The 24,809-nt window shown below is 42.9% G+C and overlaps 1 protein-coding gene across 5 annotated transcripts in view; it reads left to right on the plus strand.

The window, feature by feature from the left end:
* LOC125463048 (proton myo-inositol cotransporter-like) overlaps window positions 1-24,809 on the plus strand; it is a 111,113-nt gene that overhangs the window by 69,645 nt on the left and 16,659 nt on the right. For all 5 annotated transcript variants that reach the window (XR_007249741.2, XR_007249742.2, XM_048553691.2 and 2 more), the window contains exons 5-7: window positions 9,034-9,197; window positions 12,000-12,120; window positions 19,296-19,421. Coding sequence is in view for 3 of the 5 variants with exons in the window: in XM_048553691.2 (XP_048409648.1) it covers window positions 9,034-9,197; window positions 12,000-12,120; window positions 19,296-19,421 (411 nt within the window). In the remaining 2 variants the exon portion in view is untranslated. The remainder of the gene's footprint in view (window positions 1-9,033; window positions 9,198-11,999; window positions 12,121-19,295; window positions 19,422-24,809) is intronic.

The raw sequence follows: 24,809 nt of genomic DNA on the forward strand, positions 1-24,809 counted from the left end.
CTGAATCTATAGAACCTTGGAAAATAATTACCAATGCGTCCACAATTTCTAGAGCCACCTCCTTCAGTACCTTGGGATGCAAGCCATCAGGTCCTGGGGACTTACCGGCCTTCAGACCTAACAGTCTATCCAACACCATTTCCTGCCTAATATAAATACCCTTCAGTTCGTCTATTACCCTAGGTCCTTCAGCCACTGTGGCATCTGGGAGATTGCTTGTGTCTTTCCTAGTGAAGACAGATCCAAAGTACCTATTCACCTCTCCTGCCATTTCCTTGTTCCCCATAATAAATTCACCTGTTTCTGACTTCAAGGGCCCAATTTTAGTCTTAACCATTTTTTTTCTTTTCACATACCTAAAAAAACTTTTACTATCCTCCTTTTATATTTTTGACAAGTTTGCCTTCATAGCTCATTTTTTCTCTGTGTATTGCCTTTTTAGGTATCCGCTGTTGCTCTTTAAACGCTTCCCAGTCCTCCGGCTTCCCACTCATCTTTGCTATGTTTTACTTCTCTTTTATCTTAATACAGTCCTTAACTTGCCTCGTCAACCACGGCTGTCCCTGCCTCCCCTTAGGATCTTTCTTCCTCTTTGGAATGAACTGATCCTGCACCTTCTGCATTACATCCAGAAATACCTGCCATTGTTGTTCCACTGCCATCCCTGCGAGGGTATTGTACCATTGAACATTGGCCAGCTCCTCTCTTGTAGCTCCATAGTTCCCTTTATTCAACTGCAATACTGACACTTCCAATTCTCCCTTCTCCCTCTCAAACTGCAGATTAAAACTTATCATATTATGGTCATTACCTCCTAATGGCTCCTTTACTTCGAGGTCCCTGATTAAATCCGATTCATTGCACAACACCAGATCCAGAATTGCCTCCTCCCTGGTAGGCTCCAGTACAAGCTGTTCTAAGAATCCATCTCAGAGGCACTCCACAAACTCCCTTTCTTGGGGTCCAGTACCATCCTGACTCTCCCAGTCTACCCACATGTTGAAATCTCCCATAACAACTGTCGTGATACCTTTGCGACAGGCCAATTTCAACTCCTGATTCAACTTGCACCCTATATCCTGACTACTGTTTGGGGGCCTGTAGATAACTCCCATTAGGGTCTTTCTACCCTTATAATTTCTCAGCTCTATCCATATTGACTCTACATCTGATTCTATGTCCCCCCTCGCAAGAGACTGAATATCATTCCTCACCAACAGGGCCACCCCACCCCCTCTGCCCACCAGTCTGTCCTCTCGATAGCACGTATAGCCTTGAATATTCATCTCCCAGGCCCTGTCCACTTGAAGCCACATCTCAGTTATCCCCACAACATCATATTTGCCAACTTCCAACTGAGCCTCAAGCTCATCCACCTTACTTCTTGTGCTTCGTGCATTCATATATAATATTTTTAATTTGTTTCTCCCCTCACCCTTTCTTTTAATCCCTATTTCACTTGGCCATACTGTACGATCCCTTCTTGAGTTTTCTGCTCTTTTGATTCTGTCTTTCTTAACTTCGCTTATTCTCACTTTGCCTTTAACTTGATTCTTAAATTTCCAGTTTGGCCCCTCCCCCCATTACTTAGTTTAAACACACCAGTGTTGCAGTGGCAAACCTGTCTGGCAGAATGCTGGTCCCCCACCTTTTAAGATGCAAACCGTCCCTCTTATGCAATTTATCCTTACCCCAAAACATAGCCCAGTGATCCAAGAATTTAAATTCTTGCTTCTGGCACCAGTCCCTCAGCCACACGTTCAAGTCCATTATCTCTCTGTTCCTGCCCTCTCCAGCCCGAGGAACTGGAAGCAAATCGGAGATAACCACCCTGGAAATCCTGCTCTTCAGCCTTCTTCCAAGTTCTTTGAAATCCTGCTGTAGAATGCCCCTCCTTTTTCTTCCCAACGTCATTAGTGCCGACATGCACCACCACCTCTGGCTCTTCACCTTCACCCTTGAGGATTCTCTGCACTCTGTCAGTGACGTCCTTGATCCTGGCACCAGGAATGCAACTCACTATCCTCAAATCTCGCCTGTTGCCGCAGAAACCCCTGTCAGTCCCTCTAACAATGGAGTCCCCTATTACCACAGCTCTCCATGATGTCTGACTTATCGGCTCTGCCTCTACACTAGTTTTTGATTCGCAGACCTGTCCACCCCTCAGACTGTCAGTGTTATGCACATGAATACACTTCTTTATGCCCACTCAATCCGTAATCACTTCAGATTCTGTTTTTCCTAATTACAACATGCCCTTTCATTTTTTTGGTAGTATCAGCAAATTTTTAGATACATTATTCTCTGCCACCAGCTGTCAATCATTAATATAGATAGTAAATAAATGAAGCCGCAGAACTGATCTCTCCACTATTTGCACCTTTCAAGCCCGAGCAAAACCACGTTAGCCCCAACTCTGTCTTGTGTATAAGCCACTCCTCGATCTAAGCTAATATATTATCCACAATATCGCGAGCTCTTATTTTGTGCAACTTTATCGAATGCCTTCTAAAAATTCAAATGCACATCTACCGTTACACCTTTACCAACTCTGCTGCATATATTCTCAAGGAGCTCTTAAGAAATTTTCTATACCGTGTCATTGGTATGTATATGGACCGAGAGAATTGGATTTTGCCCCTCCTATTTCAAGATCATTGCCAGCTCAAAAGATGTCCTGAATGTTCGCACCAAGTATGCAGCACAACCTTCAGATCCCTGTCTTTGCTGCAGAGAGCCATATCTATTCCTATAACTATGCTATCCACTATTATTACTACATTTCTCTTTTCCCCATCAACTTGAAAGGCACTCAGGACTATGATGCTGTGGTTAGTTTGCACACCCGCACAGCAACCCATGCCCTCATCCACACCAGGACTGGGAGCCATAAACCTATTGGATAAGGGTGCTTGCAGAGGCTCTATCTAAGTTACATTCCAGATCGCCATAATTGCTTCACTCACAGTAATGCCCTCCTAGCCCTAGACACCAATCAAATTTGATGTGATTAATCTAAGGGGTGTGACTGCCTCCTTAAATGGTACCTCTTGCCCCTTCTGATGTATCAGTGTCTACAGCTTATGGACTCTGAATCAAAGTTTCTCAAGGAGCCATCTGTATGGTTAAATATTTTAGATGTGAAGTGCTTTAACTATCCTGTTCAACTGTAATAATGTCTCCTGATTTAAACTAACTGGCAATTGAGGGACATAAAATAAATACCTATCTCTTTGTGATATCACCCTTTTGCTCTTATAGAAGGAAAGATGTTGAAGGGGATCTGTTTTTTTAAACCTCTAATTGTCACTGCCCTTCATACACAGATCCGCATTTCTGTTAATGAAGCTGTTGACCAGTACTGTTGTGTTGTTTGAGAAAATGCTGACATTGCACACTCCCGCTGTTCATGGAGCTGCTGTCCCCATTCTCTTTCAAGCTGTTTCAGAAGCAGAAACTCTTCTCTTTCTCTCCCTGACCTTTTCACAGTGACGCTGACTCACTGTACACTTCTGAGACTGCCTCAGTGAGATGCCAATTCACTATGCACAACTCCTACAAAAGCAACTGGTAGCTTCCTTCCAGTGGACGAGGTATTGAGGTGAGAGGGGAAAGATCTAAAAGGGATCTAAAGGGCAACTTCTTCATGCTGAGCATGATGGAATGAGCTGCCAGAGGAAATGGTGGAGGCTGGTACAATTACAACACCTAAAGGTATCGGGATGGATGTATGAATAGGAAGAGGTTAGAGGGATATGGGTTACATGCTGCCAAATGGGACTAAATTAATTTAGGATATCTGGTTGGCATGGATGAGTTGGACTGCAAGATCTGTTTCATTCCTGTACAACTCTCTTTCAAAGTGTTTGACCTCACTATCAAAGACAAGTTCACCTAAAGACTTCATGTGGCCTGTCTCTCAAACCTCCCAACATTTGGCCTTTTCCCACGCCCAACATTCCATTTGTGGCCCCTCCGCACTGCTGACCTCCTATTGCGACCTCTTTTGTCTCCTTGACTCAACTGCTAATTTCCTTTCTTGATTCAAAGGTCGAGCTCTAATATCATCCAAGTGAGCTTCCCAATAGTTCAGAAGTACTGGGGCCATTCATGTCTGATTGGATTTGTCTTGCTTTTTGTGAATAGGACATTTGGCTTCTTTGAGTTGTAGTCTTGGAATAGCTTGGCTGTGGGTATGATTCATTCAGAAGGACATGCTTTTGGCATTGGCCTGCAATGAGGGCCATTTGACTTTGTACCCAATACCTTCAGCTGTTTCTTCATATCACTTGGAGTGAATCAAATTGCCTGAAGATTGATATCTGTAATCCTGGAATCCTTAAGAAGGTGGAGATCCATAATCAAGTCAGCATTTCCTACTGAAGATGATATAAATGGTTTAGTCTTGTCCTACACTGATGTGCAGGTCTCTGCCATAGTTCTGGAGCCTCCTTGTGCACTTAAATTGTTCATTCCGTCCTAAATGGTGGGGCCATGGGAGTTTTTATTAGGTTGAGGTGTTGCTTGCTTCTCTCTAACTTGCTGCTTTCACTTCGAGCATGCATGTAGAACTATATTTTAACTTGGATTTGGAGTCTGTGTACAGCTGTGCACAGCAGAATAACACACATTAAGGGTAGAGGGGTGGGGTGTGTTGAAGTTTGCATTAGAACTGTTTCTGGGGAAAACAGAAGTGAATGGAAAGATTGAATTATGGTAGAACAGGGCTAAACACAAAGTTTCTAAGGTTCTTTTACACTGTTGGGTGGAGCCGACATGCAGTTTCTTCACAGAATGCCTTCCAGATGAAGTCATAAGACGCCAGGACAAGGAAGTGGTAACAGTAATGCTGGAATCAAGCACAAAGTAACTGCACACAGCGTACCAAAAAAGTTTGAGCATCTCACCATGCAGGTTAGTGAACTTGCCTTTTAATGGCCCATCACCACCTTTCTGTGCCTCCTCCACCTTTTCGGGGAACTGTGATCTGAAGACATTAAACCCTTGCAGAAAAGTATTCTCATCTGTCTTCAATGTAAACAAATTGCAAACAATGAATCCAGTTCTAAAGTCTTATGTAAGACAAAACGTCCTTTCCACATCAGCCGTATGAGGTCCCCTCAGGACCTTGTACGTTTCAATCATGTCATCTCTTATTCTTCTAAAGTCTAGTCTATAGAAGAGTAACTTGTCCACCTGTTTCTTATAAGGCAACCATACAATTCTCAATATTAGTCCATTCCATTATTCAGTACCTCTTGCATCCTTAAATAGGGAGACCAATGCTATATACAGCATGTAGATGTGGTTTCACCAAAGTCCTATTTAATGGAAGAATTACCTCCCTACTTATTTGGTTCCCCTCAATATACGGTAGCATTCTATATGCTTTTCTAATTGCTGTACCTGCATTCCAAACTTCTGTGATTCATGAATTAACACACCCGAATCCCTCTGGGAAATAAATGCTGACCTGGCCAATGATGCTATCATTCTGTGAATGAATTTTTTAAAAAATGAAAGAAATACTTAACTAACTTCCTCCTTACCGGTGACCCTGCTTCCTAAACCTCCTGCTGATTGATCCTCTTCATTGTTTTAGATCCTCCACAATGCTCTGAATTGTGGTTTCTTGCCACTTCCAAGTGGTGAACCCTTGCTGAAAGTGAAGTCTTTAGGTGAATGGGCATGATCACATTTGAAAACTATTTTTATCAAAATGAATCTTAATAGCCCCAGTACTTCTGAACTATTGGGAGGCTCACTTTGACGATATTAGAGCTCGATCTTTGAATCAGGAAAGGAAATTGGCAGTTGAGTCAAGGAGACGAAAGAGGTCGCAATAGGAGGTCAGCAGTGCGGAGGGGCCACAAATGGAAAGTTGGGCGTGGGGAAAGGCCAAATGTTGGTGGTTTGAGACAGGCCACAAGTTGGAAGTCGTGTAGTGGGGGAGGTGCTGATTGGATTTCACAGGAAAGTATGTTAAAACAAGTTTCTCAATTCTCACATTAAATACCCATTATGTTTGTGACCTTTTGCACGCTTCCCATTAACCTGGTCCCTGTAGTTAAGGTGGCCCCATTCTTCCATAAAAGGGTTATTTCTGGGTACTTATTTATCTTTATTGCAGCCATAATAGACTTAAGACCATAAGACATAGGAGTGGAAGTAAGGCCATTCGGCCTACTGAGTCCAATCTGGCATTTAAGCATGGCTGATGGGCATTTCAACTCCACTTCCCTGCACTCTCCCCGTAGCCCTTACTTCCTTGCGAGATCAAGAAGTCATCAATCTCTGCCTTGAAGACGTTTAACGTCCCAGCCTCCACTGCACTCCGTGGCAATGAATTCCATAAGCCAAACATTCTCTGGCTGAAGAAATGTCTCCTCATTTCCGTTTTAAATTTACCCCCTCTAATTCTAAAGCTGTGCCCATGGGTCCTCGTCACCCCGCCTAATGGAAACAACCTCCCAGCATCCACCCTTTCTAAGCCATGCATTATCTTGTATGTTTCTATTAGATCTCCTCTCAACCTTCTAAACTCTAATGAATACAGTCCCAGGATCCTCAGCTGTTCATCGTATGTTAGGCCTGCCATTCCAGGGATCATCCGTGTGAATCTCCACTGGACATGCTCCAGTGCCAGTATGTCCTTCCTGAGGTGTGGGGCCCAAAATTGGACACAGCTTTATAAAGTCTCAGAAGCACATCGCTGCTTTTATATTCCAACCCTCTTGAGATAAACGACAACATTACATTCGCTTTCTTAATCACGGACTCAATCTGCAAGATAACCTTTAGAGAATCCTGGACTAGCACTCCCAGATCTCTTTGTACTTCGGCTTTATGAATTTTCTCACTGTTTAGAAAATAGTCCATGCCTGTATTCTTTTTTTTCCCAAAGTGCAAGACCTCGCATTTGCTCATGTTGAATTTCATCAGCCATTTCCTGGACCACTCTCCTAAACTGTCCAAATCTTTCTGCAGCCTCCCCACCTCCTCAGTACTACCTGCCTGTCCACCTAACGTCGTATCATCGGCAAATTTTGCCAGAATGTCCCCAGTCCCTTCATCCAGATCATTAATATATAAAGTGAACAGCTGCAGCCCCAACACTGAACCCTGTGGGACTTGCTTAGTAGTTTGTCATTTACACTCAGGTCCTGAAAGAAGAGGCAGATTATTTATAAATCACAGACCTTGATCCTCCAAGATGATTTCTCTGGTAGGAGTCTGTAAATCCACAACTGAATATAACACACTTTTGGCTATTAGCAAGTGTATATTTTCTAATAATCCTGATTCCTAGTTTCTGTGTCATGTGTCTGTGCAAAAATCTCTATTTAAAGTTGACTTGGTTAAATTATTTCAATTCAGTGTTCTTGCCAATGTATTTGTTTAACATTTGAGAGTTTCAGTTTAACATTGTTTGCTACGGGCCTCCTTCCTTCTCTTCAAACTTGTCTCCCTGTGCTTCCACTACTAACTACCCCTGCCCGCAGTTCCTATTTCCTAATCCCCCATCAACTCTGATTCCTCCTCTGTTCTTGTGTTTTAAAGTCCACTTCTCTACTGCACTTGCACTTAGGCCTTAGGTGTATCTGTCTGCACTGGCCAGCTTCTGCCACTAGATGATGTATTCATTTAACATTACATCTGATGCTGTATTTACAGCACTTGTATTGCTGCGTTAAAATACATTTTATTTTAAAGGTTATTTTAATTCCGAAAGACACCAGTTCAACTCAGTGTTTTCTGTTTTCTGTTGCGAGATCCTGAAATGTTAAACTGTACAAAGATTCTTTCATAGTTGGCTATTCACTTACAAGTTCTTTCAGATGGGGTTTCACAATACTGCACGTCTGATACAGTATTTTAGTTCGTGCATAGGTTCCTTCTGACATCTCTTGGTCAGAGAAAACAATCTCCAGTTTTAATTTTGATTTCTGAGAACCTGTGATTCAAATAAAAGTCTATTAATTTAAAATTGTAATTTTCAGGAGGGCAAGCACAACTTTTAAGTGAAGATTTGCTGTGTTTCAGTATATGGCCAGCTTCATCTAGATTTTCTTTACTGTGATCTGCTTATGTGGTATATTGTATCTGCTGTTCCTGATGTGGCCTCCAGTACATCAGGGAAACCAAGCGGAGGTTTGGAGACAGCTTTGTGGAGCACCTGTGACAACCGGTCAAACGATAAGATCTCCCAGTCGCAAACCATTTCAACTCCCCCTCCCACTCCTTGGAAGACATGTCCATCCTGGCCTCCTCCAGTGCCACAACAATGCCACCCGAAGGCTGAAGGAACAGTACCTCCAACTCTGCCTGGGAACCCTGCAGCCTAATCGTTGCAATGTGGACTTCACAAGCTTCAAAATCTCCCCGCCTCTAACCTCATCCCAAGATGGGCCCATGTCATCCCCGCCTCCTTGACCTGTCTTTTTTCTCCCACCTATCTGCTGCTCCCACCTCACTGACCAACTCCCAGCCCAATTGCCTACCTACACTCACCTGTACGGGTTTCAGCCCTGCCTCAGTCTACTGTTGACCTGTCTGCTCCACCGACCACCTCCTATCATCGCCTTCCCCTCTATTTATTTCAGAGCCCCCTTCTCTGCCTCCATTTCTGAAGAAGGGTCCAGACACGAAACGTCAGCTTTCCTGCTCCCCTGATGCTTCCTGGCCTGCTGTGATCATCCAGCTCTACACCTTGTTATCTTAGAACACTGAATAGTCTTCACATGAGAAGCATGTTTCCTCTTGTGGGTCAGTTCAGAACCAAGGCGCCATGTTTTAAAATTCAAGTTCTCTTTTCAGGAAAAGATGGAATTTTTTTCCCCTTTCAGAGGATTGTGCATATTTCGAACTGTCCACTTCAGAAGGTGGTGGAGGTAGGGCTGTCGAATATTCATATCTCTACCCTGCTGAATGAGTCATGGTTGTATAATTGTGCATGACCAGTACACAGTTTGGGTATCGAATGTGGTTGGATTCTACAACTACTCAGTCATTTCGTCCCATTGTTCTGTCCAGGTACTACAGTGCTACTATATTACAGATGTCTGGAGTCCAAGATGACACGTTAGCAATCTGGTTGGCTGCTGTCACAGCGTTTACAAACTTCATCTTTACATTGATTGGAGTTTGGTTGGTTGAGAAGGTAGGACGCAGAAAGCTCACGCTGGGCAGTCTCACAGGTTGGTAAACTTGTTTCCCTCAACTAATTTGCTCATGATACCAATTTTGAGAAAATGTGAGCTGTTATCAAATGATTGAAAAAATGCAAACAGGGGTACGGTGAGCTCTGCACTTCAAAAGGATAATGTTTATGACATCATCTCTTAGGACTAACCCCTCAGAACAACTTTATTTTTGCTTTCTTTGTCCTAGTTACATGCTGTGAGGATTCTGAGAACTCGTCCTCACCCTCAACAACTTCTCTTTCGATTCCTCCCACTTCCTACAGACAAAGGGGGTGGCCATGGGCACCCGCATGGGCCCCAGCTATGCCTGCCTCTTTGTAGGTTACGTGGAACAGTCCCTCTTCCGCACCTATACAGGCCCCAAACTCCACCTCTTCCTCCGTTACATTGATGACTGTATCGGCACCGCCTCTTGCTCCCCAGAGGAGCTCGAACAGCTCATCCACTTCACCGACGCCTTCCACCCCAACCTTCAGTTCACCTGGGCCATCTCCAACACATCCCTCACCTTCCTGGACCTCTCAGTCTCTATCTCAGGCAACCAGCTTGTAACTGATGTCCATTTCAAGCCCACCGACTCCCACAGCTACCTAGAATACACCTCCTCCCACCCACACACCTGCAAAAATTCCATCCCCTATTCCCAATTCCTCCGCCTTTGCCGCATCTGCTCCATGATGAGGCATTCCACTCCTGCACATCCCAGATGTCCAAACTCTTCAAGGACCGCAACTTCCCCCCACAGTGGTCGAGAACGCCCTTGACCGCGTCTCCCGCATTTCCCGCAACACATCCTTCACACCCCGCCCCTACCACAACTGCCCAAAGAGGATCCCCCTTGTTCTCTCACACCACCCCACCACCCTCCGGATACAATGCATCATCGTCCGACACTTCCGCCATCTACAGTCCAACCCAACCACCCAAGACATTTTTCCATCCCCACCCTTGTCTGCTTTCCGTAGAGACCACTGTCTCCGTGACTCCCTTGTTCGCTCCACACTGCACTCCAACCCCACCACACCCGGCACCTTCCCCTGCAACCGCAGGAAATGCTACACTTGCCCCCACACCACCTCCCGCACCCCTATCCCAGGCCCCAAGATGATTTTCCATATTAAGCAGAGGTTCACCTGCACATCTGCCAATGTGGTATACTGCATCCATTGTACTCGGTGTGGCTGCCTCTACATTGGGGAAACCAAGCGGAGGCTTGGGGACCGCTTTGCAGAACACCTCCGCTCGGTTCGCAATAAGCAACTGCACCTCCCAGTTGCAAACCATTTCCACTCCCCCTCCCATTCTTTAGATGACATGTCCATCATGGGCCTCCTGCAGTGCCACAATGATGCCACCCGAAGGTTGCAGGTACAGCAACTCATATTCCGCTTGGGAACCCTGCAGCCCAATGGCATCAATGTGGACTTCACCAGCTTCAAAATCTCCCCTCCCCCCACTGCATTCCAAAACCAGTCCAACCTGTCTCTGCCTCCCTAACCTGTTCTTCCTCTCACCCATCCCTTCCTCCCACCCCAAGCCGCACCTCCGTCTCCTACCTACTAACCTCATCCCACCTCCTTGACCTGTCCGTCTTCCCTGGACTGACCTATCCTCTCCCTACCTCCCCACCTATACTCTCCTCTCCACCTATCTTCTTTTCTCTCCATCTTCGGTCCGCCTCCCCCCCTCTCCCTATTTATTCCAGAACCCTCACCCCATCCCCCTCTCTGAAGAAGGGTCTAGGCCTGAAACGTCAGCTTTTGTGCTCCTGAGATGCTGCTTGGCCTGCTGTGTTCATCCAGCCTTACATTTTATTATCTTGAATTCTCCAGCATCTGCAGTTCCCATTATCACTTCTGAGAATCTAAATGTTTTTGGTGTTTATGTTAAATGACTGACACTTTGGCATCAAAACTGTAATTGTGGGCATTCAATTCTGCTATGCTTGCTGATGGAATAGAGTTCATGGATCTTTACTCCATTTTGCAGATGCACAATGACTTCAAAGGACAATATTTGAATTACATTTGTTTTGCAATACATGGTAATAACATGTAGAAGTGACATCGTGCTTTAAAGACTTGCACCTCTGTGCTACATGTGGTTAGGGTGAAAAGGAAATGGATGGTAGCAACATAAATGATTATTTCAGCCAGTGAAGTAGCTATTTGACTAAATGTGAATGAATTAGGAGCAGTGAGAGGTTGGTGAGTAGCTAACAATCATAAGACCAAGTATTTAAATTGCTCCCCTGTTTTCTTAAATAGTATTGCTTCTAACAATTACTTATTGCATATTGGATGTTCTGCTGTTTGCTCAATGTGAAGCAATTCCGTCATCCTGTCAGACTGAGATTAATCACACAGGTTGGTTTTCAGTTCCTTTGGACAGTAATTATTTGTAATGTTAGTTATATAGACTTAAAACATTAATATGGTCGCCAATATTCGTGCAGAAAATAGTAGTTAATGATTCAGGTCTTCGAGTCCACCAAATAAATCAAGCATTTTTTCCAAATATTTCATTTTTGTGATTGTATTGTGGTATGGAGTGGACCAGCAAGTTCTACCAACTATTAAAGTGATGCATCCAAAATATCCATGCGTTCTTTCCATCAGCTATTCTCGATAATTTCCCAGCATTCGTTATGAGTTTTGAGCTATTTCCATTTTGCACTTATGAAATGTTCAGTTATTGAAATATTTGTACATTTAAATTGAGAGGACAAATTTGTGACATAGTTATTTACTTCTTCATCTTAGATTCTAATGATGGCTTCTATGATTTTGTTTGTAGGAACAGCATTAAGCCTCATGATTCTAGCAATTGGATTTTTGTTATCAGCCCAGGCTTCTCCATCAATAACTCTCTATCCCAGAGACCCTTCAGGCCGTAATGGCAGCTGTGCTCAATACAAGTGAGTATTCTGTTTGATACATTTGAGAATACAGTTTTTTGTGAACATTGCACACAGGACTCAGTTTTTTTTGTCAAAGTGCTAACGTAGGTGTAGATGTACAAAACCATGCATTGAAATCAGTAAAAACTCGAGTAAAATTTTCACTGTTCTTAAAAGTACAGCGTTTGTCAATTGACCCCACCATCAGTTTAATTCTCTGCAATGTCATAAATATGCTCTTGAATAGAATAATAAAATTTGACAAAAATGAACCAAGACAGAGGTGTCTTCGAGATCAAGATAACAGTTGTGATGATATTGTGGCTTTAAGAAGTGTTTTTTTTCCTAGTTCCTTTGAGGGGCACAGGTACCGAGCAGTCTAAAAAGATAAATACCCTAGGTTTCACAAGTTGCTTTTTATTTAAAAGTGGAAACAATAAAAGCAGCCTGAATGGGCTTATCAAGTTCACACCCAGAGAACCAGGATTTTTAGAAGCTGCTGGGGTTCTGAAAAGCTGTCACCTCTCTTTGTTGCATTTGAAAACTGGAGTTCTCTTTTTTGGTTAAGAATTGTCACTTTACGTTCTTTATTTGGAGAACTGCACTTGAGACTGTCTGTCTGCTTTCTGAATTTGCTTTCTTCCAAGCATGTGCTTATGAGATCTTGTTACTTTTTTTGAAACAGTGACTGTTCAGTCGTAAAATAGTCTATTATTTCACAGGTTTTCCAGTAGAGGTAAGTTATGCTAAGTTCCTCTTTCTTCTGTTACATTTTAACTAGTGTTTGAATAAATTGCATTTTACTTAACGTTAAGAGTTTGACCAATTGAGCTGCATCGTTAACACAGCATCTCATGTTTACCTTTTTAAAATAAGAAAATGTTAGGGTCTAGGCTACCTTCTTAGTATATTTTGAGGGGATCTGGTCTGTTCCATAATTGTTACTCCCAGGACAGTGACCTATTTTGTGTAGTAACTGTTTGTTACACCTTTATTGAATGACTTTCGGAAATCCAAAAAAACACTACATCATTTGGTTCCCCTTTTTCAAATAAATCTATTAACTGGCAGAAGTGGTAGGAAAAAGAAATGAGGTTGGAGATCCTATAAAGGACTTGATAAAAATTCTGATTGGACAGAGTATGAATTTGCAAATGGAATATCATGTTTGACAGTGTTTCTTTTTGAAGATGTTTCCAACAAAATTTATTAAAAGTTACGTTTACAGAAGGTTTTTTGATAAGTCTTCCCTGGGTGGATGTCTTGTAAAATTAAAACATCTGTTATAGCAGGTAATGTATTGACGTGGATTATGGTTTGGCTAACAGACTGAAAGCAGTAGGAATAAATTGATTATCCTTGTATTAGCAAACTATGGGGTACTACAAGTGTGGAAGTAGGCCATTCAGCCCATTGGATCCACACTAATTCTCTGAACAGCATCCCACCCAGACCCATAAGGCCCTGCAATTCCTATGGCCAAACCACCTAGCCTGCTCATCCCTGGACACTATATGGGGCAATTTAGCATGGCCAATCCACCTAATTTGCGCATCTTTTGGATTGTGAGAGGAAACCAGAGCACCCAGAGGAAACTCATGCAGACACAGGCAGAATGTGAGTCGAATTTGCCTGGTTACCCAGGGGTAGAATTGAATCTGGGTCCCTGGTGCTGAGATGGCAGTGCTAGTCACTGCGCCACACATATTGTGCAAAGGGACTTGAGAGTTCTTGTTAAGAGGTCACCAAAGGCTAAATGCAGTTGCAGCAAGTTATCAGTAAGGTTAGTATAATGTTAGCCTTTATTGTTAGATGATTTGAGTAGAGGAATAATGAAATTTTATTCGTTGTGTGTAGGAGCTTGTTGAGCCAACACCTGGAATAGTACGGATAGCTTTTTGGTATCCTTACCACAGGAAGATACAGTTACCATAGAAGGAATACAGACTTGTTCCTGGGATGACGGGACTATCATAATACCTCTTCCTTGTATCAATTTAGGGAGCATAGGATGGGGAAGGAAACTGCAGGGGATGGGCACATAAGAAATGTGGAGTTTTTTCAAGGAAAAGCTCCTGTGTGTCCCGGATAAGTATGTACCTGTCAGGCAGGGAGGAAGCTGTAGAGCGCGGGAAAGGAAGTTGAATCTCTCTTCAAGAAGAAGAAGGCTTATGTTAGGATGAGATGTGAAGGCTCAGTTGGGGCGCTTGAGGGTTACAAGGTAGCTAGGAAAGACCTAAAGAGGGAGCTCAGAAGAGCCAGGAGGAGACATGAGAAGTTGCTGGTGGATAGGATCAGGGTTAAACCCTAAAGCTTCGTATAGGTATTTAAGGAATAAAAGAATGGCCCTCATCTTATTCTCGTCAATCAAGGATAGTAGTGGGAAGTTGTGAGTGGCGTCAGAGGAGATAGGGGAAGCACTAAATGAATATTTTTTGACAGTATTCATTCTAGAAAACGACCATGTTGTCGAGGAGAATACTGAGATACAGGCTACTAGACTAGGTGGGATTGAGGTTCACAAGGAAGAGGTATTAGAAATCCTCACAGTGTGAAGATAGATAAGTCCCCTGGTCCGGATGGGATTTATCCTAGGATCCTTCCACCCAGGGAAGCCAGGGAGGAGATTGCCGAGCCTTTGGCATTGATCTTTAACTCATCATTGTCTGCAGGAATAGTGCCAGACGACTGGAGGGTAGCAAAAGTGGTTCCCCTGTTCAAGAAGGGGAGTAGAGACGACCCTGGTAATTATAGACCAGTGAGCCTTACTTCAGTTGTTGGTCAAGTGTTGGAAAAGGTTATAAGAGATAGGATTTATAATCATCTAGAAAAGAATAAATTGATTAGGGATAGTCAGCACAGTTTTGTGAAGGGTAGGTCGTGCCTCCAAACCTTATTGAGTTCTTTGAGAAGGTGACCAAACAGGTAGATGAGAGTAAACTGGTTGTGGATTTCAGCAAGGCGTTCGTTAAGGTTCCCCACAGTAGGCTATTGTACAAAATGTGGAGGAATGGGATTGTAGGAGATAAAGCAGTTTGGATCAAAAATTGGCTTGTTGAAAGAAGACAGAGGGTGGTGGTTGATGGGAAATGTACATCCTGGAGACCAGTTACTAGTGGTGTACCTCAAGAGTCGGTGTTGAGTCCATTGCTGGTCATCATTTTTATAAATGACCAGGATGGGTTAGTAAATTTGCAGATGACACCAAGGTCGGTGGAGTTGTGGATAGTGAAGAAGGATGTTGTAGATTACAGAGAAACAGATAAGCTGCAGAGCTGGGCAGACAGGTGGCAAATGAAGTTTAATGTGGACAAGTGTGAGATCATGCACTTTGGTAGGAGTAACCGCAGTGCAAAGTACTGGGCTAATGGTAAGATTCTTGGTAGTGTAGATGAGCAGAGAGATCTCGGTGTCCATGTACACAGATCCTTGAAAGTTGCCACCCAGGTTGACAGAAGGCATACAGTGTTTTAGCTTTTATTAATAGAGGGATCGAGTTCCGGAACCAAGAGGATATGGTGAAGCTGTACAAAACTCTGGTGTGGCCGCACTTGGAGTATTGCGTACAGTTCTGGTCACTGCATTATAAGAAGGATGTGGAAGCTTTGGAAAGGGTGCAGAGGAGATTTACTAGGATGTTGCCTGGTATGGAGGGAAGGTCTTACGAGGAAAGGCTGACGGACTTGAGGCTGTTTTTGTTAGAGAGAAGGTGGTTGAAAGGTGACTTAATTGAGACATATAAAATAATCAGAGGGTTAGATAAGGTGGATAGGGAGAGCCTTTTTCCTAGGATGGTGACGGTGAGCACGAGGGACATAGCTTTAAATTGAGGGGTGAAAAATATAGGACAGATGTCAGAGGTAGTTACTTTACTCAGAGTAGTAAGGGAATGGAACGCTTTGCCTTCACCGGTGGTAGATTCGCCAACTTTAGGTACATTTAAGGCGTCATTGGACAAGCATATGGATGTACATGGAATAGTGTAGGTTAGATGGGCTTCAGATTGGTATGACAGGTCGGCACAACATCGAAGGCCGAAGGGCCTGTACTGTGCTGTAATGTTCTATAAATATAGAACATAGGGACAAGGGTAAGCTCATCGGTCTTCAAACCAGCTCCACTATTCATTCTGATCAACCAACTCATTTAGCCAGTCCTGCATTTTCCCATATCTTTTGATCCCTTTAGCTACAAGTGTTATATCCTCCTTTTAAAATCATACATGATTTTGGCCTCCGCTGCGTTCTGTGTTGGCAAATTCCACAGGCTCATCACATTCTGGGTGAAGAAATTTCTGTTCGTCTCGGTCCTAAATGGCTTATCCTGTACTTTACACTCTGACCCTGGATTTTAGATTCTCCTGCAATCCAGAATATCACTTTTGCATCTACCTTGTATTGTCCTCCTAGAATTTTATACATTTCTGAGATCACCATCCCCACCTTGTACTTTTGTACACCAGCAAGAATAATCCTAACTGATTCAACTTCACTAGGCCTGCTGTCCTAGGAATCAGTTTGGTAGACCTTCACTACACTCTCTGTATAGCAAGAACATTCTCCTTTAGATAAGGAGACCAAAATTTCAGTGTTAATCAGAGATAATGGGAACTGCAGATGCTGGAGAATCCAAGATAACAAAATGTGAGGCTGGATGAACACAGCAGGCCAAGCAGCATCTCAGGAGCACAAAAGCTGACGTTTCGGGCCTAGACCCTTCATCAGAGAGGGGGATGGGGTGAGGGTTCTGGAATAAATAGGGAGAGAGGGGGAGGCGGACCGAAGATGGAGAGAAAAGAAGATAGGTGGAGAGACTATAGGTGGGGAGGTAGGGAGGGGATAGGTCAGTCCAGGGAAGACTGACAGGTCAAAGAGGTGGGATGAGGTTAGTAGGTAGATGGGGGTGTGGCTTGGGGTGGGAGGAAGGGATGGGTGAGAGGAAGAACAGGTTAGGGAGGCAGAGACAGGTTGGACTGGTTTTGGGATGCAGTGGGTGGAGGGGAAGAGCTGGGCTGGTTGTGTGGTGCAGTGGGAGGAGGGGACGAACTGGGCTGGTTTAGGGATGCAGTGGGGGAAGGGGAGATTTTGAAACTGGTGAAGTCCACATTGATACCATTAGGTTTGCAGAACACCTCCGCTCAGTTCGCATTGCAGAACACCTCCGCTCAGTTCGCAACAAACAACTGCACCTCCCAGTCGCAAACCATTTCCACTCCCCCTCCCATTCTTTCGATGACATGTCCATCATGGGCCTCCTGCAGTGCCACAATGATGCCACCCGAAGGTTGCAGGAACAGCAACTCATATTCCGCCTGGGAACCCTGCAGCCTAATGGTATCAATGTGGACTTCACCAGTTTCAAAAACTCCCCTTCCCCCACCGCATCTCTAAACCAGCCCAGTTCGTCCCCTCCCCCCACTGCACCACACAACCAGCCCAGCTCTTCCCCTCCACCCACTGCATCCCAAAACCAGTCCAACCTGTCTCTGCCTCCCTAACCTGTTCTTCCTCTCACCCATCCCTTCCTCCCACCCCAAGCCGCACCCCCGTCTACCTACTAACCTCATCCCACCTCCTTGACCTGTCCGTCTTCCTGGACTGACCTATCCCCTCCCTACCTCCCCACCTACACTCTCTCCACCTATCTTCTTTTCTCTCCCTCTTCGATCCACCTGCCCCTGTCTCCCTATTTATTCCAGTTCCCTCACCCCATCCCCCTCTCTGATGAAGGGGCTAGGCCCGAAACGTCAGCGCTTGTGCTCCTGAGATGCTGCTTGGCCTGCTGTGTTCATCCAGCCTCACATTTTGTTATCAAAATTTCAGTGTGTCAGGTGTGGTCTCAAAAGCCTACATAGTTGCAGCAAGATATCCCTTCTCCTATACTAAATCCTGTTGCTGTGAAGGCTGACATACCATTTGCCATCTTTACTACCTGATGCACCTGCATGGCTACTTTCAGCAACGGAAGGACCCTCTGGCTCTCTGAAGACAGATTGACCAAACCAGGCCTGCATTCCCATGAGTTTTGAAAAATGCCAAGTGACCTAATTGAAACCTGGAAAATACTCCATGTGATTTACATGGGAGATGAGGTAAGATGTTTCCCTGGTTAGGGACTGCAAAACCAGAATCTCAATTTTAAAATAAAGGCATACTATTTCGGACCACAGTGAGGAGGAGCCTTTTACTCTGTGATGAATTTCAAATTTCCAACTTCAGAAGGTTGTTGAAGCTCCGCCTTGTCTTTGTTTTTTATGATTATTCAGAATAAATGAGATTTTTGGAACTTCTGTTTCATAGTACTTAAAGCTTGAGATTGCTGGTCAAAGATATAACAGTGGCAATAAACAGTTATGAGGAGTTGCCATTGTCTTAACTAGATCATCAAGCTGCTGTCTCATTAGAGAACTAGTGGTGGTTTAACCTGCAGAGAGCTTGAGTCAGAGAGTCCTTCATGGTAACCTGAGCCAACGTGGGAATTAAGCCCATGCTATTGATGTTATTCTGCATCGCCAACCAGCCCTCCAGTCAACTGAACTAACCAATGTGATTCTGAATCATTAACTGCTCATGTCTGGTTGGTTTGTTGTTGGTGTGAGAGCCAAACTTGGAATGGTGATGGTGGAGACCAATTTTGCTTGTAAGGCATGATTCTGCGTGTTTGGTTGTCAGGGTGTTGCTAGATTCATTTGTAGATTAGCCCTCCCAATTTTGGCTCAAGTTCTAATATGTTAGCAAGGAGTATATTGCATGGTTAACTAGGGTGTAGGGTATGCTATTTTTATTTGCAATGCCTTGGGCAATGGTGCATGATCCATCTAGTTTTATTGCTTTTCCAGATCACATGGTACACTGAGCAGTTTTCCTAGCCAATTCAACAGGTATTTTTGAGTCAGAGTCAATTTCAGTGCTGTTTTTGAAATTGCATGCAGGCCAGACCAGGTAACGACAGCAGATTTTGACTCTTCGCAAGGGTATTTGTGAACTTGACAGGTTTACAACAAACTAGTAGTTTCATAATTAATTGTGACACTATAAATTCGGAATAACAATTCTAAATTTATAAATAAACTTGAACACATGACTCTAGTCCAAATCTTTGGATAACTGGTCCAGTAAGATTATCAGCATGTTACTATTTTTGTTGTGCACATTTGATAATTAATTTTAATGGCTCCCATTTCTTAATTTCAGATCTTGCAACAATTGTATGTTGGACCCAACCTGTGGCTTTTGTTTCAAAATGGAAAGTCCAAATGTTACCGAGTCATCCTGTGTCCCTGTAAGCAACAGATCTGAGGGAATGGCTGCGTGGGGCAGGTATGAAGCTCCGACTAAATGAATGTGCTAAGTAAGCATTTGCTAAGTACAAGAGAAGCCTGATTATGTACCTGATTTTTAAAAACCAGGAGAGACATGATAAACTTACACTTTAAAAGAACAATTTTGAAGATCTCCATCTTGGAATATTAACCAATTTTTTTTTTCCGGATGCTGATAGACCTGTCGCCCAGTTCCAGTATCTTAAAATTCTGTTCTTCTAGGGATTCTGTTCATCTATATTTAGCAATAAGGCTGACTTGGGATGTAGTCTGCCTTTATAGGTTCTCCTGATCACAGATGCTTAGCACTTCCATACATGAACCAGATTACAGTCCAATTTTATTCAGTACTACCTTGAAAAGGTATAAAATTAACTGTAATCTGAAAAGAGCGGGAAAGGGAACATTTGAATGGGAGGGAATCACCTGTGTTTTTTTTTTGCATCATAAAAAAGAAGAGAAAATGATGCAGTCATGTGAGCCTCTTGAATCAGTTTTGTCATGCAACCCAGCTAAGTGGTAAAGATTTAAACGAACCCAAACTTGTGTTTATGAATCTTGGTTTTTCTTTCATACTCGGCCCTCTAAAAGGGCAAATTAGAAGACTATTACTGTACACCAGAAACTGAACAAGCCTTTATATTTTTGTCTCTGTAAAGTTTGAGGGTTAGATAATGTGTGGAAAGATCTATCCTTGGAAGAAAGTGAACACGGTCTTATCTGCTTTGTTTCTACTATAACATTCATTCAGCACTGCGCTATACCTAGGGAACCCAACCTACTAGAAATCAGATAATTACAGTGATCCATCTGGTACTCTAGTGATTCTTTTTTTCTTTCCTGTTCCTCAACTCTGAAATGATCCAATGTATCTAAGTTCACCTTAGAACTTCTGATAATTGACTTAAATTAATGGCTGCTGGAGTACTTCGTTGGAACCAAAGGCACAAAGCTGTTGTATCCTGAAATGCTTGATTTGCCATTCACCAGTGGTAAAAGATCAGACAATCAAGTCCATGATCTGTATTTTTTGCAAAGGGGTCCTAGGAGGTAGCCGAATAAACAAATGGCCAACCGAATAGATGGTCAAATGCCCTTCAGTGTACAGTCACTTGGATATTCACTGGAAGTTATGATTCTGAATCCTTTCTCAGTACACATTTTTGGTACACGGTTGATTTTGATGTCTGTTTCTGGATCTCTATTCCTTCCCTTTACTACAGTGACAAAGTTCTCGGAATATTCAAAGGATTATAGATGTAATCAAATACTTCTGTAAATCTAGGATGAAAACTGTTTAATAATTAAGTTTCCTAGGGGAATAATATTGGATTATTAGACTTGTTCTGCACTGATATATTTAACATGTTCAACTCCATAATCTGATTTGCTTAATGTTTTGCTTTAAGATTACTGCAGTACAGTCTGCTATGTTGTCAGTTCAGTCACACCTGTTTTCCATGTTTTGGTATTGCAGTTTGTAATCATGGAACAACTATGCAACTTCTTCTAGGGAAGCAGGTGGGTGAGCAAGCTTTCATCAGGCTCTTCAGAGTCATTAGCTCCCCCAGTCCAAAATAAAACTTCTTCAGGACTACTTTGTTCAAGAACATACTACACCTAAGATTGCTTCATCTGTTTTGCAACTTACAGCGTCATCAACCTCAGCATTCATTTCCATGTAGTTTCCATGCCAGCCTTCGACAGGCGAGCTGAAAAGCTTTGTCAGGTTGGTTTGCTTCATCCTGTAACTCCTTGTTACATCTTTTGCAGTCGTAGCGCATTTGAATCCAACATGGTAGAAGCAGTTAGTGAAAATGGCTTCTGTCTTTATTTTTTGCAGCTTCTTGGTCATGAAGATGTATTCGAGAACAATTGATTAGATTCCTGCTTCTTATTGATCGCCTTGATAACCTGAAAGATCAGCTGCCATTGGTAGTTAGCTTTTGGGTTCCTAATCATCCAGATCTATTGGCTGGAGGTTAACTGTGGTGTTGGGAGGCAAGAACATGAGCCTAACGATTTTGAGGCCAACAATGTTGGAGTGCATAGCAAAGTAGTCTGTAATGATGAGCTTCCTTTTCTGTATGTTGGTATATCTTGTCCACTTGCCTGGTTGTTTCAAATGCTGATTGTTGTCTAGGCAGTTTTGTTAGTTTTGTGCTGCATGGGTAGTGTCTTGACAATTGCAAAGCAATGTGGCTTCTTGGACTTTCCTATGACAAGAAGCAGCAGCTTTTAAGGGCAGTTCATGGTGGAGGACCATAGTTGTCACACATTCCTATTTTACTTTCCACATTATATATTTAATTTTTAAACATTAAAGAACAACCATTTAAAAGACAGGAAGAGAGTTTGGATTCAGAGTTAAAACTCTGTATCACTCGATATATGCTCATTCAGAATGTGGATGAGACCGCTTTGTAGACAATCTTCCATAACTGCTGCTGTAACTGCCTCACAGTCACTGTTTCTGTGTTGAAAACAATGCCAAGCTTTATCTTGAATCAATCTGTCCACCCATCATACAGATGAAATCCTTATGGCTCAGCCTATTTACTGGGGTGACTCTCCTTCCTTGCAGTATTGGTCCAGAGACTAGTATGTTCTTTCCTCCAGTTGTCTTGAACCACCTTAGCAGTGTGAATTTGTCATCTACTGTGGCAGCTGCTCATTCTCTTCCTTGGTGGTGGTTGGGGGGGTGGGGGGAAGTCTCTTTGAAGTATTCTAGGATGTTCACTTTCTGCTTAAAAATGATCTTAGTCTTAGCAATGTTCACTTTTTTCACTTCACAGCACAGTTTTCCCACTTATGTATCAGCTTCACCTTCTCTCCAATTGACTATATTCTTTCTTTCTTTCTTATGTTTAGCACGGTTTGAATATCCTTTCATGGATAGATTTTGATGCTAAATGACGACTTGCCCGGAATTCATATTATGGTATGGCCTCACCCCACTTTACGTACAGCCATATGACAAGCATACAAAAGTTTGACCAATCCACAGTTGGCTACCTAGAATATCAGGCATCCTTCTACGGGATTTCTGACTCTGCCAGCAGGAATAACTGACAACCATAGCACAACCGGAGGTTTTAGTTATCTGAATTTGACTCATCACAATTTCACCATATTGCAAATTGGTACAATTCAGCAATACTGTACAGTGTAGATATGCTTAAACAATTGCAACAAAATATTCTTTCATATATTTAAAGATGGCAAAGTACAGATTTATTAACTGAAAATGGTTTTATTGTCTCAAAGATTTGAATAGCGTCCAGTCTATCAATTAAATATTTCCATTTTAAATGAATGAAAATAACTATAAGAAACATACAGTATCATTGGCAAGTTCTGTTATTGTACAAAAATGTAAACAATTTCCACACATTTTGCTCACAAGGAAAGGTGTATTTATTCCATCTATCCACTCATTAAACAATTCCTGAGGGTTGTCTGAAGCAGGGATGTTCGCTGATTGTACTATGTTCATTGCCATTCGTGTCTTGGATACTGAAGTGGTATGTATCCATATGAAGCAAAACTTCAACAACTTGGTTTGATGTGTGGCATGTATGTTACTTGCTAATTAAGTACCAGAAAAATCATCACTTCCAGCAAGAGAGAATCCAACAATTCAATCTTTGTTCGATGGCATTAAAGTTGTTGAATCTCCACACAGTTGACACCCTAGAGACATTAGCAGAAACTAACTGGACCTGCCTTGCTTGTGCTGTTAATGTTCTGTGGAAAAAATTGTCAATTTCTTGCAGTACTCAGCTACGTCCCTCCAATTATTAAAAGTCCAACATTTTAAAATTCACTTGTGGAATTTGAGCATCACTGGCTGGGCAGCATTTATTGACCATCCCTAGTTGCCCTTGAGAAGGTAGTGGAGAGCTGCATTATCGAACCACTGCAGTCCATTTGCTGTGAGTTGGTCCACAATGTCCTGAAGGAGGGAATTCCAGATTTTGACCCAGTGACATTGAAGGAATGGCGATTATATTTCCAAGTCGGGATGGTGAGTGGCTTGGACAGGAATTTGAGGGTGGTAGTGTTCCCACCTAATGGTGACATTTGGTGACATTTACTTGGGACAGTCACTCTTGTTCCCCATAATATTATGCTGTTCTCAACTGTGATCTGGTCTCTGAGTCCGAAAAAACATGTTGGAAGGCTTCTTTGCTTTTCCCCCATCACGAGCTGACTTGGTTTTCCCAGGACCAGATCTTTCTGCATCCAAAGTCTGATGGTGCCAGCTGTGCCTGGAAATGTGTTCAGAAAGTGTAAAACCATTACGGACTCCATCAATGGTGGTATGACTGGTGGTGTATCTGCCAGTGGGAAGCAGCTCAATACATCTGAATTTTGCTACTTGATCTCCTGGACGCTGTTCCAACTTGTAATTATATGCACTTAGTATTAGAGCCAACTGCTGAATTCTGCCTGAAGTTACAGGCAGCACTACCTTGTCTCTTTTGGTAGACCTAGAAGGGGTTTGTGGTCAGTTATTACAAATTGACATCCACAAAGGTATTGGTGGAACTTTCTGACTCCAAATATGATTGCCAAACCTTTCTTCTCTAACTGGGTGTATTTAGGCTCTAAATTAGTCGAAGTCCTGGATGCAAAAGCTGTAGGGCATTCCTCTCCATTAGGCCACCTATGAGCTAATACTACCCAGATGCTGTGTGGGGAGGGAGACCTCACATGTCAGTACCAAATCTCACTTTGGTTCATAGTGTGCCAACACCTTCGAGGACGAAAGCAGTTTCTTTGCTTCCCTGAAAGTTATGGCTTTGCTACACTACTATTTCCAAAACCAACTTTTTTTTAGAAACAGTTGATACAAAGGTGCCAGAATGGAAGCCAGGTCTTGAACAAACTTTCCATAACCTAAGCTCTCTTACTGACGTGAGAACCAAGGCGCACTCTCCCACACACTCTCGCACACACTCTCCCAAGGCATACACATACCTGGGAGAAACATCAAAGGACTTAAGTTTGCCGAGTGCTCCTCCTTGGTCTTCCCTGTTACAAGCATGTCATCTAGATACATCACAACCTGGGGTAGACCTTGTAAAATGTTGTCTATCATTTGCTGAAAAATACACAGGCTGACGATACCCAAAGAGGCAGTCCTGTATATTAGTACAGACCCTTGTGGATATTAATTTTAGCATACTTCTAGGACTCCTCATCCAGCACAATTGCTCTGTGAAGAATATCTCACCTGCCAGCTTCATGTATAAATCCTCTGAGGGATTGAAAGCTGTTTACTGTTTGTTTAACGTCCCTACAAAGGCAAACAGATCATACCGATTGTGATGAGTCTATGCTGCCCATTTTGCAAACTGGACTGGTTTGATGATTCCTTCTG

The sequence above is a fragment of the Stegostoma tigrinum genome, chromosome 25, assembly GCF_030684315.1.
Source record: "Stegostoma tigrinum isolate sSteTig4 chromosome 25, sSteTig4.hap1, whole genome shotgun sequence".
Classification (NCBI taxonomy): Eukaryota; Metazoa; Chordata; class Chondrichthyes; order Orectolobiformes; family Stegostomatidae; genus Stegostoma; species Stegostoma tigrinum.